Source organism: Camelina sativa, chromosome 18, assembly GCF_000633955.1.
Source record: "Camelina sativa cultivar DH55 chromosome 18, Cs, whole genome shotgun sequence".
NCBI lineage: Eukaryota > Viridiplantae > Streptophyta > Magnoliopsida > Brassicales > Brassicaceae > Camelina > Camelina sativa.
The window spans coordinates 16,282,186-16,296,848 of NC_025702.1; the positions used below are offsets into that span (position 1 = coordinate 16,282,186).

The 14,663-nt window shown below is 36.8% G+C and overlaps 4 protein-coding genes across 4 annotated transcripts; 1 reads left to right on the forward strand and 3 right to left on the reverse strand.

Annotated features, from left to right (window-relative positions):
• Nucleotides 1,700–3,668, reverse strand: LOC104763561. Its single transcript, XM_010486920.1, has 7 exons — nucleotides 3,522–3,668; nucleotides 3,243–3,335; nucleotides 2,903–3,115; nucleotides 2,657–2,821; nucleotides 2,430–2,483; nucleotides 2,172–2,303; nucleotides 1,700–2,065 (listed from the first exon to the last, which is right to left on the reverse strand). The coding sequence occupies exons 1-7, from the start codon at nucleotides 3,666–3,668 to the stop codon at nucleotides 1,700–1,702; spliced, it is 1,170 nt and encodes a 389-aa protein (XP_010485222.1).
• LOC104761995 (UPF0503 protein At3g09070, chloroplastic-like) lies at nucleotides 5,116–7,159 on the reverse strand. Its single transcript, XM_010485204.2, has one exon. The coding sequence runs from the start codon at nucleotides 6,902–6,904 to the stop codon at nucleotides 5,345–5,347; it is 1,560 nt and encodes a 519-aa protein (XP_010483506.1). The 5' UTR covers nucleotides 6,905–7,159; the 3' UTR covers nucleotides 5,116–5,344.
• Nucleotides 9,327–11,707, forward strand: LOC104761996 (calmodulin-binding receptor-like cytoplasmic kinase 1). The gene is made up of 6 exons (XM_010485205.2): nucleotides 9,327–9,850; nucleotides 10,041–10,330; nucleotides 10,435–10,603; nucleotides 10,690–10,779; nucleotides 10,872–11,170; nucleotides 11,253–11,707. The coding sequence occupies exons 1-6, from the start codon at nucleotides 9,601–9,603 to the stop codon at nucleotides 11,580–11,582; spliced, it is 1,428 nt and encodes a 475-aa protein (XP_010483507.1). The 5' UTR covers nucleotides 9,327–9,600; the 3' UTR covers nucleotides 11,583–11,707.
• Nucleotides 11,890–14,015, reverse strand: LOC104761997 (serine/threonine-protein kinase HT1; the record flags this gene model as incomplete). Its single annotated transcript, XM_019240430.1, is given in 3 exon segments — nucleotides 11,890–12,403; nucleotides 12,611–13,066; nucleotides 13,185–14,015. Coding segments are annotated over 3 exon segments (1,593 nt in total). The 3' UTR covers nucleotides 11,890–12,097.

A 14,663-nucleotide genomic window follows, 5' to 3' on the forward strand; every position in this document is an offset into this window, starting at 1 on the left:
AAAAAAAAAAAAAAAAAAAAAGCCTAATGAAAGAGAAAACCAGAAAACAAACCCTAAATCCCCAAACATTCTTCGAACCATCTCCCCGACCTGCACATAGAAAAAGAATCATCGTTAATTTGTAAGAGCCATAGTGAAAACCCTAAAAATAAAACCCCCAAGAATTTTGAAACCTTTTTTACTTTGGTCGTCGTCGTCAGTCAAATCAGATGAAACGCCATGTAAAACAAACAACGTCCTCCTCCGATCATCACCTGCACCATATCCTGTTAATTCGTCAACGATTTTGGGAGTCATAAAGAGAAGATACGATGATCTCGTAGGAAAATTGTACTTACATGATGGTGAAGAAGATGATTGTACCACCATTGATGTCGGCGTCGCTGTTGTTGTCTGGGTCGTCATCATCATCATCCCTCTGTTCTGAATCTTCTTCATTCTTCAAAATCATCAAGGGAGATAGGGAGAGAGTCTCGCAAAACCTTTTTTTTTTTTTTTTCTATTTGGTGAAGAAGACTGAAGAAGAGGAGCGTGTGTTGCGATTCCTGAGAGAGAGAGAGATGTTGATGATATATTTATAAACGGGCCAGATGTGTTTATGTTGTTGTTCCCAACACTAAAAGAAAAAAGGAAACTTTACTTTTCTATACGTTATTATAGGATGCAAAAAAGAAATTTACCTTTTTTATATATACGTTTGAGAGAAAAAAAAAGAAATTACTTTGACGGAAAAAAATTGAAATTACTCAAATCCATATATTAAAAAAAAACACAATAAGGAAATTTACTAAGAAAAATAGGGAATTAAATGTTTGGGTTTCGTTGACTGAGGAGTCAACGCGAGAACCTCTGTGGCGGTTAGAGGGGTTTCAGTTAACTAAAAATAATGGCGTGAAGTAATTAAAATTCTTAAACGCAAACGTATCAAAAGCTATCATCAAAGCAAAGCAAAGTCCTAAACTTGACACACGGCCTTAGAGCAAGATCATTGGAGGTTTCTCAAATAAGAAATAATAAAATATAGTATAATAATTTTTTATTATGAGAGTTTCTCATTTGAGAATCTTTGAGAAATTTTCTTTTGAGAAATTTTTATAATAAAAAATTATTATATTATATTATATTAATTATTTTGTTAGTGAAAAACTTGATGAGAAACTAACCAATGCACATGAACTTAGTTTTAACACTAGCCATTCTCTCTCATCTCTAATCCCGATTTTGCTATTCATTAATTAGCTTCATTGCTAAATCTGCTTTCCCCACTTTCCTCAAACCATTGATCATCACTGTCCTCCCTCGCACTGACAAATATTGGGAAAGCATAACCTTGATTCATGTTTTGGAATAATATATAACTTGATGCTTTATGCTCCCATCAAAGTTACCCAATACCTTGATCGTTTGAAACTATATACATCGTAATTAGCCTAATATGCATTGTTTTAAGTTTTCTTAACTTGAACTCCTTGATTATATTTCTCAAGATCTACGCTTAGTGCTTGGAATGGAACACATATTCGAGTTACTTAGCTTAGCTATCAGTGTCTCCCCTCTCAAACTTATAATGGATATATACAGCTCCCATTTTAAAACTTATAATACAAATGTCTATATAAATAATATATAAAAGTTTTTCTTACATAAAATTAAATCTTGTTAAACACCAAAGAAGATATATATGGTTTTAATGATTAATCTATTTTCCAAATACACCAGAAGGACCACCAAAGAAGATGGTTTTACCCCAACCATCAAGACTTTGTAGAACATATCTCATACCGATATCTGATACAAGATCGTTTCTATCATCTACTGACTCAAGTGTTCCTTTATTTTCGTCAAGAACCGACACTCCGCGTGCATATGCATATAGTTTCGGGTACGGACCCGTCATTGTTTTGCCGTTACCCATCGGACAACTCTTTGAGTTCGGGACACTGAACACATCTCCTTCCCAGTATATATCGGTGGCAGTATCACCTAATCCTACTAGAGTTTGAATTGGCCAAAAACCTACGTCCATGTCACCCAATCTTAACCACCAGTTCCCACTCGCAATGTCCTTGTAGTTAAAAAATATAATACAACCAAAACTTAAATTGAGAAGAAAGTAACTAACATGATCGATCTGAGGTGTAACTAATTAGCATGTATAATATGTTGCTTACTCGGAAGATGTAAAATCTATTTTCCATTATCTCGTTGGGTTTGGACACCTTGAAGACATGACCAAGAGGGATTTCGGAATTTTTTACGACGAAACCTGGACAGTTGGTATTGAAACATCTCTCGTTCTTTGTCTGTACGTAAATATATTTAGAATAAAACACACATGTAGATGGAAAAGAGTTCATAAAAATTGTGTTTCACTAATGAGTAATCTGACAGGTATTTTTTTTGAATAAAAAAGTGGAAATTAAACTTACTTTTAAATACACAAATAATCGACAACGATTATCTCCATATAATGTTGGATTCACCTGTAAATTTGGACAACATAAACGTTATATTATAGAGACCCTATATTATATCCATATATAGTGGCTAGTATTTTTCTTAATTTTATATATCAATGGTAATGGAAAATGAAAAATGAAAAAAAAAAAACAAAAAAAAAAAGAGGATTGAATTGTAGTATCTATGGGTATCTTACGGTCCAACCGGCTTTTATGAAATCATCACCAGCAGCTACTTTGATCAAACCAGAACTAAATTGCAATTGGCCAACGTCTGGAGTTTGGTATAGGCTAAAATAAGCTTCTCCTCCTCCTAATTTCATATTGTCTAGCTTTCTGTTATTCACTTGAGCTCCCGCAAACTGTATCATCCACAAGTCTAATTGAATAAACTCACAAAATTTGATGTAAAATAATTGATTAATCACAGAAGAATTATTTACGTGTAGTCCCGGTTCATCAGCATCGGTTTGAGGATGTAGAATCGAGGCGGTTGAGTTTCTAAGCCTCATCAGATCCTCTTTGGTTGTCCTTTTGATTGGTACAGTTCCATGTGGACACCCGACTCCTTTGAACTCAAATGCTTTAATCTTGTCGCTACTCAAATCTTTACTTTCGCGAGTCGTCAATCTTTGGATCTCATGATTTGGTTTCATCTAATCCAAAACATTTTAGCAAGCAATTTTTGTATTATTAATGTAAATGAAAAAAAAATTAGATTCATCATTCGATGCATGGAGTTATATTTTCCAAATTAAGGGTTTAATAAGCCAAACCACTTACGTCAAAATGAAAATCATGGTCTTTTAAAAGAGGATTATCGAACGCAGGTTGCTTATAGAAATCGACACAATCATATACGTCACCATGTTCCGTCTGAAAGAAAACACAAACTAGTTAAATGTTAAAAACAACATACTGTATGTAATAGATATGCCTCTTATCATTATAGTACTGTTGTTTATGTATCTAATTACAATGAATAAAACCTGAGATTATTCAGATCTCTTCAACATATATATATATATATATATATATATATGAGTTTAAGTAACTAGTTACCTTCACAGTTTTAAGCGCAGGTTTATTCAGAAGCTTAAGTTGCAACTCTAATTCCAAATTTTCTTGTTGAGACAATCTTCTTCGTGCTATCACACAATTTGTTATCATTAGAACCCCTACTAGTGTCAATAACCCCCACTTTCTCATTTTGTATACGACTTTTCACTTTCGTTTTTTTGTTTGTTAAATTTTCTCCAATATGTATACATGGTAATATATATATATATATATACACTTAGTCAACTATGATCTAAGGTATTGATTGTTTGTTTGTTTAATAGAACCAATTTACTGACCGTTTTGACCAGATATTGTAACGAACAACGATTTTAATAATAATATTCAATGTTGCTGTTTTTTGTATATTTTATATTTTTAATATTATTTGATTATAGAACAAATTGAATGGTAGATAGACACAATCATCTATGTTTTAAAACTGCCATACATCATTCTATAATTTAAAATAATATTAAAATTCTATTTTATATGTACTTGAACATATAAGTAAAAAGTCATGTAAATTCTATTTTCTTAAATCAAATAAATCACCTTACCTTCAGAATTCCAGTTTCATTCCATGTACAACGTATAAAAAGGAAATTATTTAAACATTTAAAAAAATATATATTTCATATACGATAAAGAAAAAAAAAATTAATCGAATCATATATTTTTTCTGTTCCTAAAAGATTGATGTTTACAAGTTTTTACACATTTTAAGAAAATAATAATTACTGAATTTAAATACATTATTATCTAATTTTAAACTAATAACAATTTAGAAATTTAAATATTTTAAATAATTATTTTTGAAGTTTACAAAATATTAACATTAATTAATTCAAAATTGCAGAAAAATTGAAAATTTACACAGAAAAAAAGGAAATGTCATTTGTTTGGGTTTCGTTGACTGAGTAGTCAACGCGATAAACCTCTGAGGCATTTAGAGGGTTTCTGTTAACTGAAAATACAATTGTGGGAAGTAATTAAATTTCTAAAACGCAAACGTATCAAAAGTATCATCAAGCAGAGTCCTAAACTGGACACGCCTTAGTTTTAACACTACCCATTCTCTCATAACCAATCCCAATGCCTTAGCTTCATTGCTGAATCTGCTCTCCCCACTTTCCTCAAACCATTGATTATCACTGTCCTCCTGATCATCCCATCTGCCAATTTACATGCTTCTTTTTATCCGACCAGCTTTAATTTACACACTGTATTAATCATATCTTGACACTTCTGCATCAAGTATCACACCCATTTGGAGCGCACTCATCCAGAATATTACACGTTCAGACAGAGACCATGTTAAGACATTTTACATATGCTTCCACATGCATTTCACTTGAAGTAGAAAAAAAAGACTTGAGCAAAAATCAATTTGTTCAGTTCCGAAAACAATCAAAAGCCATGTCTCAAGTCTTCGGTTTCTCTCCAGGGAATCTAGGAAATTGACCAAGAGAGTTCACTCGACTAACACCTTCTACTCCCGACCAGTTCTTTTCACCTTTCCGTCGTTTTCTCCTTTTTTGCATCAAGTGTATAGTAACTGTTGTATTGTTCAGAGCCAATATCTAAAAGCTGCATCTTATAACAAAAACACTATTGTATTGAACTCTTAAGAGCGTTAATACTTAATAATACACATGAAATGTAGAAGGGAACAAAAAAGGGAACAACATGGGCATATGGTTTTAGTTCATATATCTATAGAACAATGGGATAATAAAGTAACACACAGGGTAATTGCTAATTACAACGCAGCTTCAATATAGTCAGTCCATAATGAACTGAACAATCAGAGATCAGGAATCAGACTAATTCATCAGCCTACTTTTACCAGACTTGCTGGTCATATGGCTGTTTAATGGCGTCAAGTAGAATCTAACCAAACCATTTCTGAGGTTGTTGGGCGAATAAGTACCAAGCTTGTCATCTCTCTGGAGCAATCCATCTTCACACGAGCTTCGTCTTCCAGTCTCAACACCAGTAATAGAGCCATGGAACAGACCATCACAAGAGCTTCTCCCACCTTCAAAGCCGTTAATAGAAGCACCACGTAACATACCATCACATGACTTTCTCGCACTAACGCTGTAGCTTCTTATGAGTTTCTCACTAACATCACCATTGGTTTCTCCTTTAGCTACTCTCCTAAGCTTCAACAGAGACTCAGCAAGAGAACCCTCCATAGCATTTCCTCCAAGTTTCAAACTTTGCTCGGTTTTCATTTCGTTCTTCAACGTATCTGTTTTCCTGTGAATCAATCCCCAAAAGTTCCATCCTTTAGACCATTTCTTCCCACTCTTCTTCAACCCAAAACCATCTTGCTTCTTCACCTCACCAGCAGCAGCAACACAACTAACACCTTTAGAACCTAATTCCAAGCTCTCCGGTTTGTAATTCTTGATTGAATACCAATTCGAATCCCTAAGTTCCCTCTCAGTAACAAGCAACTTAGCTCCATGAAACAAACCAACAGTTTCAGGTGATACCTTAGCATTCGAAATAGCTTTCAATTCATCAACCTCAAGCAATCCATGTCTAGATGATCGATCAAAGCTTCTTCTCCGCCGTGAATCCAAGTAATAATCCCTAGTCTGAGCTGTCCCGCCAGGGTTCTTCTCCTCCTCTTCGTCTTCTTTACAACCTGTTATCTTCTCCGGAGAGGCTTTAACATCTTCAGTTACAGAGGACAAAGGAACCAGCTTTGGATATGTCTTGCCAATCAAACATCCGTCCCATGAAGCTCTAGGCTCCTCGAACGAGATTCGACCTGCGTCGAGAGACAACCTAGGATCTACATCACATGAGCGACGGCCGAGACTGCTCCCGGAATCTGGCTTTTTCCCATTATGTTTGAGTGAAAATTTCTTAAGTGTTCTGCTAAAAACAGAATCTTTGACGTTGTTCTTCTTGATGAGTTGAGTTCTTGATTCCAGATCTATAAGCTCCTTCATCGTCTTCTTCTCTCCATCTTCGATTTCTTCTTCAACCAGACTCTTACCGACATCAAAATTCCTAATTTCTTCTTCTTCGTCCTCTTCTTTCAAATCTGGGACTATGGGGAACCGAATCGAGCTCTGTAGCAGGTCGTCGTCGTCATCATCGCCGGCAAATCTGTCGTGGAGAGAGGAGCCGTCATTAGACCTAACATCACACGATCTGCGTCGTGGCTGGTCGAAAACAGAGGCGGATGCGTCACGGACGGAGTAAGAGCTAGCACGGCGGAGCTCAGGTAGGGAGGAAGAGAGAGCTTCGATGGCGGAGAGACGTTCACGGAGACAGGTGGCACAGAAACCAGTGGTGGGTTTAGAAGAAGGATGACGGTGACAGACGGCTGAGTGACGACGGCGACGACGTTGCTGGTGGGTCATGGCTCTTCTTTCAGGGTAAGTGGTGGTTTGAGTTTAGTTCAGTGAATGGAAGAAGAAGAAGAGAGTGGAAGTTGAAGAATCTGTCAGTGACATTTTGTTTTTAGGATCTCGAGATGAGAAGAGAAGAGAAAGAGAGAGTGGCGTTGTCAACACAACAACAACAACAACAACAACACTAGTAGACTAGTAGTACACAACACAAGTGAGAAGAGAACCCCTTTCCCTTTCCTTAAACCTTTTCTCTCATTTTTATTTCTTTTTCTAATGTCCCTAGTATATTTATTTCTAATAATGTTATGGTTTTGGAACAATTATTAAAAGTAAATATTGTAGTAAATATTTGGAGGAAAAAAAGAAGATATTATAATTTGTGTCACATGAGTGTGGCAGAGAGAATCAAAAGGGAAGAAGTGTACAAACATCATCCCATTATGAGCCTGACCTCTGCGTTTGTAGGACGAACATAAAAAGGTTTCTTAATTAGTGAATGAATATTTAAAGTTTTTATGGATAGACCAAAAAATTGATTGGAAAAATGGTGAAAACACGTGTGTGCTCATTTGTTTTTTTTTACCTTGGGGGTAAATATTTTGGCTGCTTTCGTCATTTCTTTGGATTCCCCATCGAATCAATAAATAGCTTCCAATGTCAACTTTTTTGTAATTCTTTATTTGGTTGGATATATTATTAGTGATTAGTGATTGATTTTTTTCAAGTAGATGGCACCAAGAGAGTTAGTTTAGTGCAAACAAGATGTAACATTTAAACTACACGCTTGATTTTACCTTTTAAGTGGGTTTGTTCAAATGTTCCGTCATCGTTAACTGAAGTGTGTGTCTACTGTCTATCATTTAAAACAATAATTTCACTTCTAGTTTAAAACAGAGAAAACAAATTACTATATTTTCCTCATTACAAAAAATATATATATATATATAGCATGACATTTGATAAAATAAAAACATCTGAATTTAATTTCACTTTTTTTATGTTTGTGTAATTTTACCTAAAATAAGGGAGAGAGTAATTTACTCTAAACAAGTAAACATTTTGTGGACAGCAGTAACGGAGGTGACGAGTGCCATTGAGATTCGGAGTTCTCAAAGAGTGTGTTGTGTTCCCAACCAAAGCAGGTCCCAAAAAAAAATACACAGTTATTGTTTTTTCTTTTGTCTGAGTGTGATTGTACTGATTTTGTTTTCTTTCTGGTAAAAGATTGGAATTTTCCGACGACTTTGGTCTTGTCCACCAAAGACTTCAAGTCTTCAAGTAATTAAAAGTGTAAGTAAGTTTACGAGAACGTCAAATACTAAAGTTTAAGCCCGATGAATTCAATTATTATGTTTGGGCTTACAAATCGTAAACTGGGCTCAAAAGGAAACAAATAAGCCCATTACGTTTCGTCGTCTCCTTCACCTTCTTCGTTCTACCAGAGTAAGCTTCTACCAAATTTTAGTGAACACCATTGTTTTTTGTTCGTCTTAAAGGTAATTGCTTTTTTTTTGCAGTTCTATTTTTATGAGGAGATAGATACCTCAATTTCATCAATAGTCGGCGGGAGATTTGATAAGTACATCAAATCATCACTCTCAGTTTAAGAAATTTTGAAGTGGAGTACATAAAAAACACAAAACTTTCACCCTATATTACTCTCTCTATCCAAGATGCTGACTTGGTCTGTGATACTTGCAAAGGTAATCTCTTTTTAATTGGATCTTGTTTTATTGTAGGGATAGAGTTTGGAGCTGGTTTCTCTGTAGGTCACAGTAGGTCTTACTTTTTGTCATCGTTTAGATGATTTATGGCTAAGGGTTTTGTAGAAAAGACTGATCTTTCATCGTAGCAATATGCTTATTATATATGTGGACCTTCTTGCCAACTCAAAGGACCACCACATTCTACTTGGTAGTGGATGCATGTACACAACTTGCATCTTTAAATACAACCATCATTGTTATTGAGTTAATAAATATCACAAACACTATATATCCGCCTTGTCAAGAGAACATCTTGGGTTTGTCTCCTCTTTTGATTCTCTAGTCTACTGAATGTTCATTAATAAAACTTTGTTTTTTCAGGTGCAACCTCTTCAAGGCTTCTTCTACATTGTTACCTCTAGCACAGAGGTATGGATTCTGCTGTTTGTATTACTTCTTGAGTTATAAGTGCTTTCTTTATGAGTATAGGATTTGCATATCGTTTGATTAAGAGCAATGGTTTTAGTTGGTTTGAATTACTTTTGACTCTGTTACTTAGACAAGAGAGAGATTTAAAAGACATGAAATTAGAATTCTTCTCTTATCTTCCCCCATCCTTAGACTATAAAGGTTAAAAAATATCAATGAGTCGTTTTCTAGTGTCGAGTCTTCTTGTGTGGAAAAGTCAAAAGTATGCAAAAATCTCAGCATAAGATCATTGCTTATTATCATTGACTCTGACAATAGAATAACAGCAAAACTTGCAAGACCAATCATGCTCTTTGAATCGGTCTACAACACATTAAAGAACAAAGATATATATATTCAATTATACAGTTCAATGATGGGTCGTTATGCTTATATTATTATATGCACATACATATCTGGCGTTTAACAACAAGAAAAAGAAACTTACATGACTGCAACATACTTTCTTTCTTGGAATTTGGATATCAGAAATAATATTCACTTCCTTCCTATAACCATGTCTATAGACATATGCCAATGAGGAGCAAAACCCCTACGCCTCCCCACTTCTCAAATAGAAAGCATCAAAAAACTGATTCTGAGTATACTTGGGGTGATGTAGGTACTGGCGGGAAAGCGAGGAATGTCTCAGTCCTCGGTACGATCAGAAGGGCAGCCAAGAAAGTCTTTGCTATTATTTTCTTAGGACAACGAAAGTTAAAGCCAGCAGAATGTAGATCTGATGCTGGAGAGAGCAGCACGCTTGAAAGAGAATCTACTTGTAAGCATATTGCTGTTTGACTAAATCTTTCCTAAAACATCCTTTCTTTAATCAGGAGCATGCTTTGAATCTTCTAAGCATTGGTGATGTATGCATAACTTTAAGATAAACAAACTTTGTTCTGGGAGTCTTTGATGGATGAGATATATTTCTGTGACAACCTCCTTCCTTTTTTCTTGCATATGTGCAGTATCAGGCTGGACTGGTTATTCATCACCCAGCTCTTTTGGAAGGTCAACAACCGAAAGCAAGGTTTCAGGTCAATATCGTTTTTCTGGTTCAAGATTTCTAAGTCCTGGTAAAGATTCATCTTCTAGCAAAAGTTGGCACCTTGGACCCGTAATTTTTTCTTTTGGGGAGCTTCAAAGGGCAACTGCAAATTTTGCATCGGTTCATCAAATTGGAGAAGGCGGTTTTGGAGTTGTTTTTAAGGGAAAGCTTGATGATGGAACTATTGTTGCTATCAAGCGTGCAAGAAAGGTAGTATTTGAATCTATTTCTTGGAAAATATGTGGATAAGAGATTGAAGTTTCTTAAGAATATTTCGGAGTAAAAATAGTCACTAACTCAAGATTCTGTGGCAGAACAACTATAGCAAAAGCTGGTTGCGAGAGTTCAAGAATGAAATATACACATTGTCAAAGATCGAGCATATGAATTTGGTAAAGCTGTACGGATTTCTTGAACATGGAGAAGAAAGGGTTATTGTTGTTGAATATGTTGGCAATGGAAACCTAAGAGAACATCTAGATGGTAAGTTGTAAGAGTTACTTCCTTCTTTTTCTATGTCTATCTGAATACAGAATTCTCAACTTTTGTTCTTCTTCAACAAACTCAAGGTTTACGGGGTAACCGTCTAGAAATGGCAGAACGTCTTGAGATTGCGATCGATGTGGCTCATGCATTGACCTATCTGCACACATATACTGGTACTCTTATCATTTCCTCTTCTTTGTTGTTTATCGGTGTTATATAAGCTTCGTGTGCCAAGATTTAATGCATTAGGGATTTTATAATGCAGATAATCCAATAATACACAGAGACATTAAAGCATCAAATATCCTCATCACGGAAAAGCTTAGAGCCAAAGTAGCAGACTTTGGCTTTGCTCGTTTAGTTACTGAAGATCCTGGGGCTACTCATATATCAACTCAAGTCAAAGGATCTGCAGGCTATGTGGATCCAGATTACCTCAGGACGTTTCAACTAACCGATAAGAGCGACGTTTACTCTTTTGGTGTTTTGCTCATAGAGCTTCTCACCGGAAGACGTCCCATTGAGTTAAAAAGACCACGGCATGACCGACTCACGGTTAAATGGGTAAGTCACTTTCTAGTTTCCCTGTCACACTATAAGCTCGAGATGATCTTAACCAAGGAGAAACTCGTATCATCTTGTGCAGGCTTTGAGGAGACTCAAAGAAGATGAAGCTGTTCTCATAATGGACCCATTTCTCAAGAGAAACAGAGCCGCCATTGAAGTGGCTGAAAAGATGCTGAGACTAGCGAGCGAATGTCTTGCCCCAACGAGAGCTACACGCCCAGCTATGAAATGCATTGCGGAAAAGCTATGGGCTATAAGGAGAGAGATGAAGGAGACGGTGCTTTCTTCCTCGGCCTCTAATTCTTCGTGTTCGTCAGCGACACACAGCTTCATTGGCCGTGATTCAGACAGATATGCATTGCCGAGGATCGAAGACCACGAGAATAGCATTGAGTTACTCTCACCTTGATGATATCAATTTGTAAAACATGTTACTGCTTCTCTCATTCAAAGAAAAATCTTATTTAGATGAATGCAAATACACACTACAGTTAATTGTCTTTTGTTGTCAATACAAGATAAGAGTGCTCTGAAGAAGTCGAAAATATTAACACTATTGTGAAAGAAGAGACAATTAACACTACTAATAAACGTATGAGATAGGTTTGATCTAATCGATCATCAATTATGAGAAAAGACGTATAGCATTCTCAACTTTGTGGGGAATACTCTCTGATTAAGCTATTAAATTCCACAAAAGAAATAGAAAGGCCAAAAGTAGAAGCGAAATTGAATTCCATAAACATCAAATCACAACCATTCCCCAGTTGGCAAGTCATTACACAACAAATCCAGAGAAGATGACATTGACGATGAAACATCACTAACAACAACAACAACCCACAAAAAAGGATACAACAAAAACACAGAAACCCTTCTTTTTTGTATTATATATAAATTTACAAAAGAGACTCTTCACGTCTCTCAAGCGAATTTAGGCTTAGGCAAGGCTGAGCCACCAAGGCCGCTGCTGCTGCTGCCACCGCCTCCTCCTCCGTGGACTGGTCCAAGCTTCTGGATCCAATGTTTCAGACCTTTCCTTGGGTCCTTACAGATCTTGTTCGAAGACAGATTCAGGTTCCCTTCACGTTCCAGTGAAATCGCAAACTGTTCAAGCACTTTCACTATCTGCCAGAACTCTGGTCTCTTATCCGGTGCAACCGACCAACACTGCTCTATCAGAGCTTTCATGGCTGCTGGACAATCTGCTGGGATAGTTGGCCTAATGTTCTGAACCAAAGATCAACAATTTTTCACATCTCAAATGGTTGAACCAACTGAACAAAATAGGACCTAAAGCATACTTGTGCTGTAAGCCTTTTTTATGTTAAACTTTAAGCTTTAACCGTAACCATTAGACAGTGCTGAAAGATGGCATAAAACTCCACGGAAGACTACAATCATGAAATATGTCAGGAGACGCACAGAATAAATTACCTTGTGTACGACTGCGAAAGCAGCTTGAATAGGATTCATGTCCTCATACGGGATTGCTCCAGCTACCATTTCCCATAAAACGAGTCCAAAACTGTAAACATCAGCCTTACGTCCGTGTGGTTTCCGTTTTATCATTTCAGGTGCCATCCACCTATATGTTCCAGGGTCATCAGCCAACATGTCGCAGTACTCTTCCTCGCACGCTATACCAAAGTCAGCGATCTTCAATTGGAAGTCTTCGTCAATCAATACATTTTCTGGCTTAAGATCCCGATGAATAACATGTCGTGAGTGAATATATTCCATTCCTTTTGCAATATCTAGAGCAAATTCTATGAGCCGTTTCAAAGGAAGAGACCTATTCTCGGGCTTGTGCAGAAAAGATCTTAAGGATCCTTCAGGTAAATACTGTGTGAGGACACAATATACAGGCGGATCTTTATATGCTCCCACAAACTGTTTTAGCACACAAATAAGAGAAGAGATAGTTAACAAAAACCGTAGTCATTCCATCTAGACTGACGTAACAATTAACCAAGAGAATATAAACGAGAGAGGAGACAAAAAAATTCACCTTTATGACGTTTGGATGGGACAATCGCGACAAAAGGGTGACTTCTTTGGTAAACTGTTTCTCTAAACGAGCTCCCAAGCATCCATTATCGTCATCATCAGGGACAGTGATAAGCTTCACAGCAACAGCTTTATCTTCATACTTACCATGGTATAGCCGGCTATATAACCCATGAGCAAACTTAAGCCCAAAGAAGAGCTTTGACATATCAACGCGGAACTCTTCAGAAGCTTCCACAGCACTGACTCTACGGCCAGTATTATCAAAAAGCTTAGACCACCCAGTGTCCTTCTTGCTCTTCACCCTCTCTTGAATTCTCAAAGTGCCTAGATCTCTGATAGGACCAGAAGGAGACCGCAAGTTGAACGATCTCTTGTCAAAGGAGTTCTTATGAGAAAGCTTAGGCTTCATCCCCTTCTCCGATTCAATCCTTCTTGGATGAGGAGTAGAAAACCTCTTACGCTCAGACCTAGCTTCCTTAAACACATCAGGAAGAGCCATCTGAGGCGAGGGAGAGACAGATCTCTGCTTGTTAGTCACAGGGTTTGTCTGTATCTCCGAATCAACAACATATACATCAGCCTCCACCAAACTGGTGGTATCTTCAGTAGCAGTCTGTGAGTTACTCGAAACCAACTTCGGATCCAATGAAGATGAAGAGGATGAAGAAGATGATCTAAGAGGTGGCTTTGCTTTCAGTGCACCAGAAGAAGTCTTGTCTTGGTTGTTAACCATAAAAGGAAGAGAAGCTAGCCTTTGGGAATTCAGACGGTAAGAAACAGTTTGAGAAAACTTAGTCCTCCTAATCCAAGAAGAAGCCTCTTCATCCATCTCACTTATTGACGCTGGAAATGCTAAAAAGCCTAACACTTTTTGTGCCAAAGACTAAAAGAACCAAAAACTCCAAAAGTCGCTAAAGAATATAATCAAGCAAACCCGTGAATACGAATGAGATGACTTGCTGCTGCAATCTCCATCATCTCATTCATGTCCCATTTCTCACCTTCAACCATTAAATCTACAAAAATCTCTAACACGAAAAAAACAAAAGTAGTTTTGCTAAGAATACTATAAAACTCGATATATATATCTCCAAAACGCCCCCACCAAATCGCCAGAAAATCCCGAATTTTTTTACATGCCCTCTTCCTACACAAAATCAAGCAGCAAAAACAAATCCATATTATAAACAAGAATATAAGATGGATCTAATTAACAAATTAATAAAGAAACTAATAATGTTTTTCGATTTTAGCTAACCTGAAGCGTTGTGTAATGGTTGAAAGGGAAGAAGGAAGTAGAAATCGGGAAACCAAGAAGATCCGGCGACTTGAAGCTCGCCGGAGGAGGGAGGGAGGAAGAAGGTGGTGGTGGTGGTGGGGGGAATCGAAGGAGAGAAATCGAGAGCTAAACCATAAAGACGTATTTGGGATTCTCCAAAGACCTTTTTGACGAATCCAGACCTCTTACTCCCCTTTT

What these genes read in the sequence shown, in the direction of transcription:
- LOC104763561 (XM_010486920.1), bottom strand. Translation starts at nt 3,668, where the DNA reads ATGAGAAAGTGGGGGTTATTGACACTAGTAGGGGTTCTAATGATAACA. An exon ending in CTGATGAACCGGGACTACAC is followed by an intron (nt 2,822 to 2,902) that starts GTAAATAATTCT and finishes TGGATGATACAG; the next exon opens with TTTGCGGGAGCTCAAGTGAA. An exon ending in TCATAAAAGCCGGTTGGACC is followed by an intron (nt 2,484 to 2,656) that starts GTAAGATACCCA and finishes CCAAATTTACAG; the next exon opens with GTGAATCCAACATTATATGG.
- LOC104761995 (XM_010485204.2), bottom strand. Translation starts at nt 6,904, where the DNA reads ATGACCCACCAGCAACGTCGTCGCCGTCGTCACTCAGCCGTCTGTCAC.
- LOC104761996 (XM_010485205.2), top strand. Translation starts at nt 9,601, where the DNA reads ATGCCAATGAGGAGCAAAACCCCTACGCCTCCCCACTTCTCAAATAGA. An exon ending in CTATCAAGCGTGCAAGAAAG is followed by an intron (nt 10,331 to 10,434) that starts GTAGTATTTGAA and finishes ATTCTGTGGCAG; the next exon opens with AACAACTATAGCAAAAGCTG. An exon ending in ACCGACTCACGGTTAAATGG is followed by an intron (nt 11,171 to 11,252) that starts GTAAGTCACTTT and finishes CATCTTGTGCAG; the next exon opens with GCTTTGAGGAGACTCAAAGA.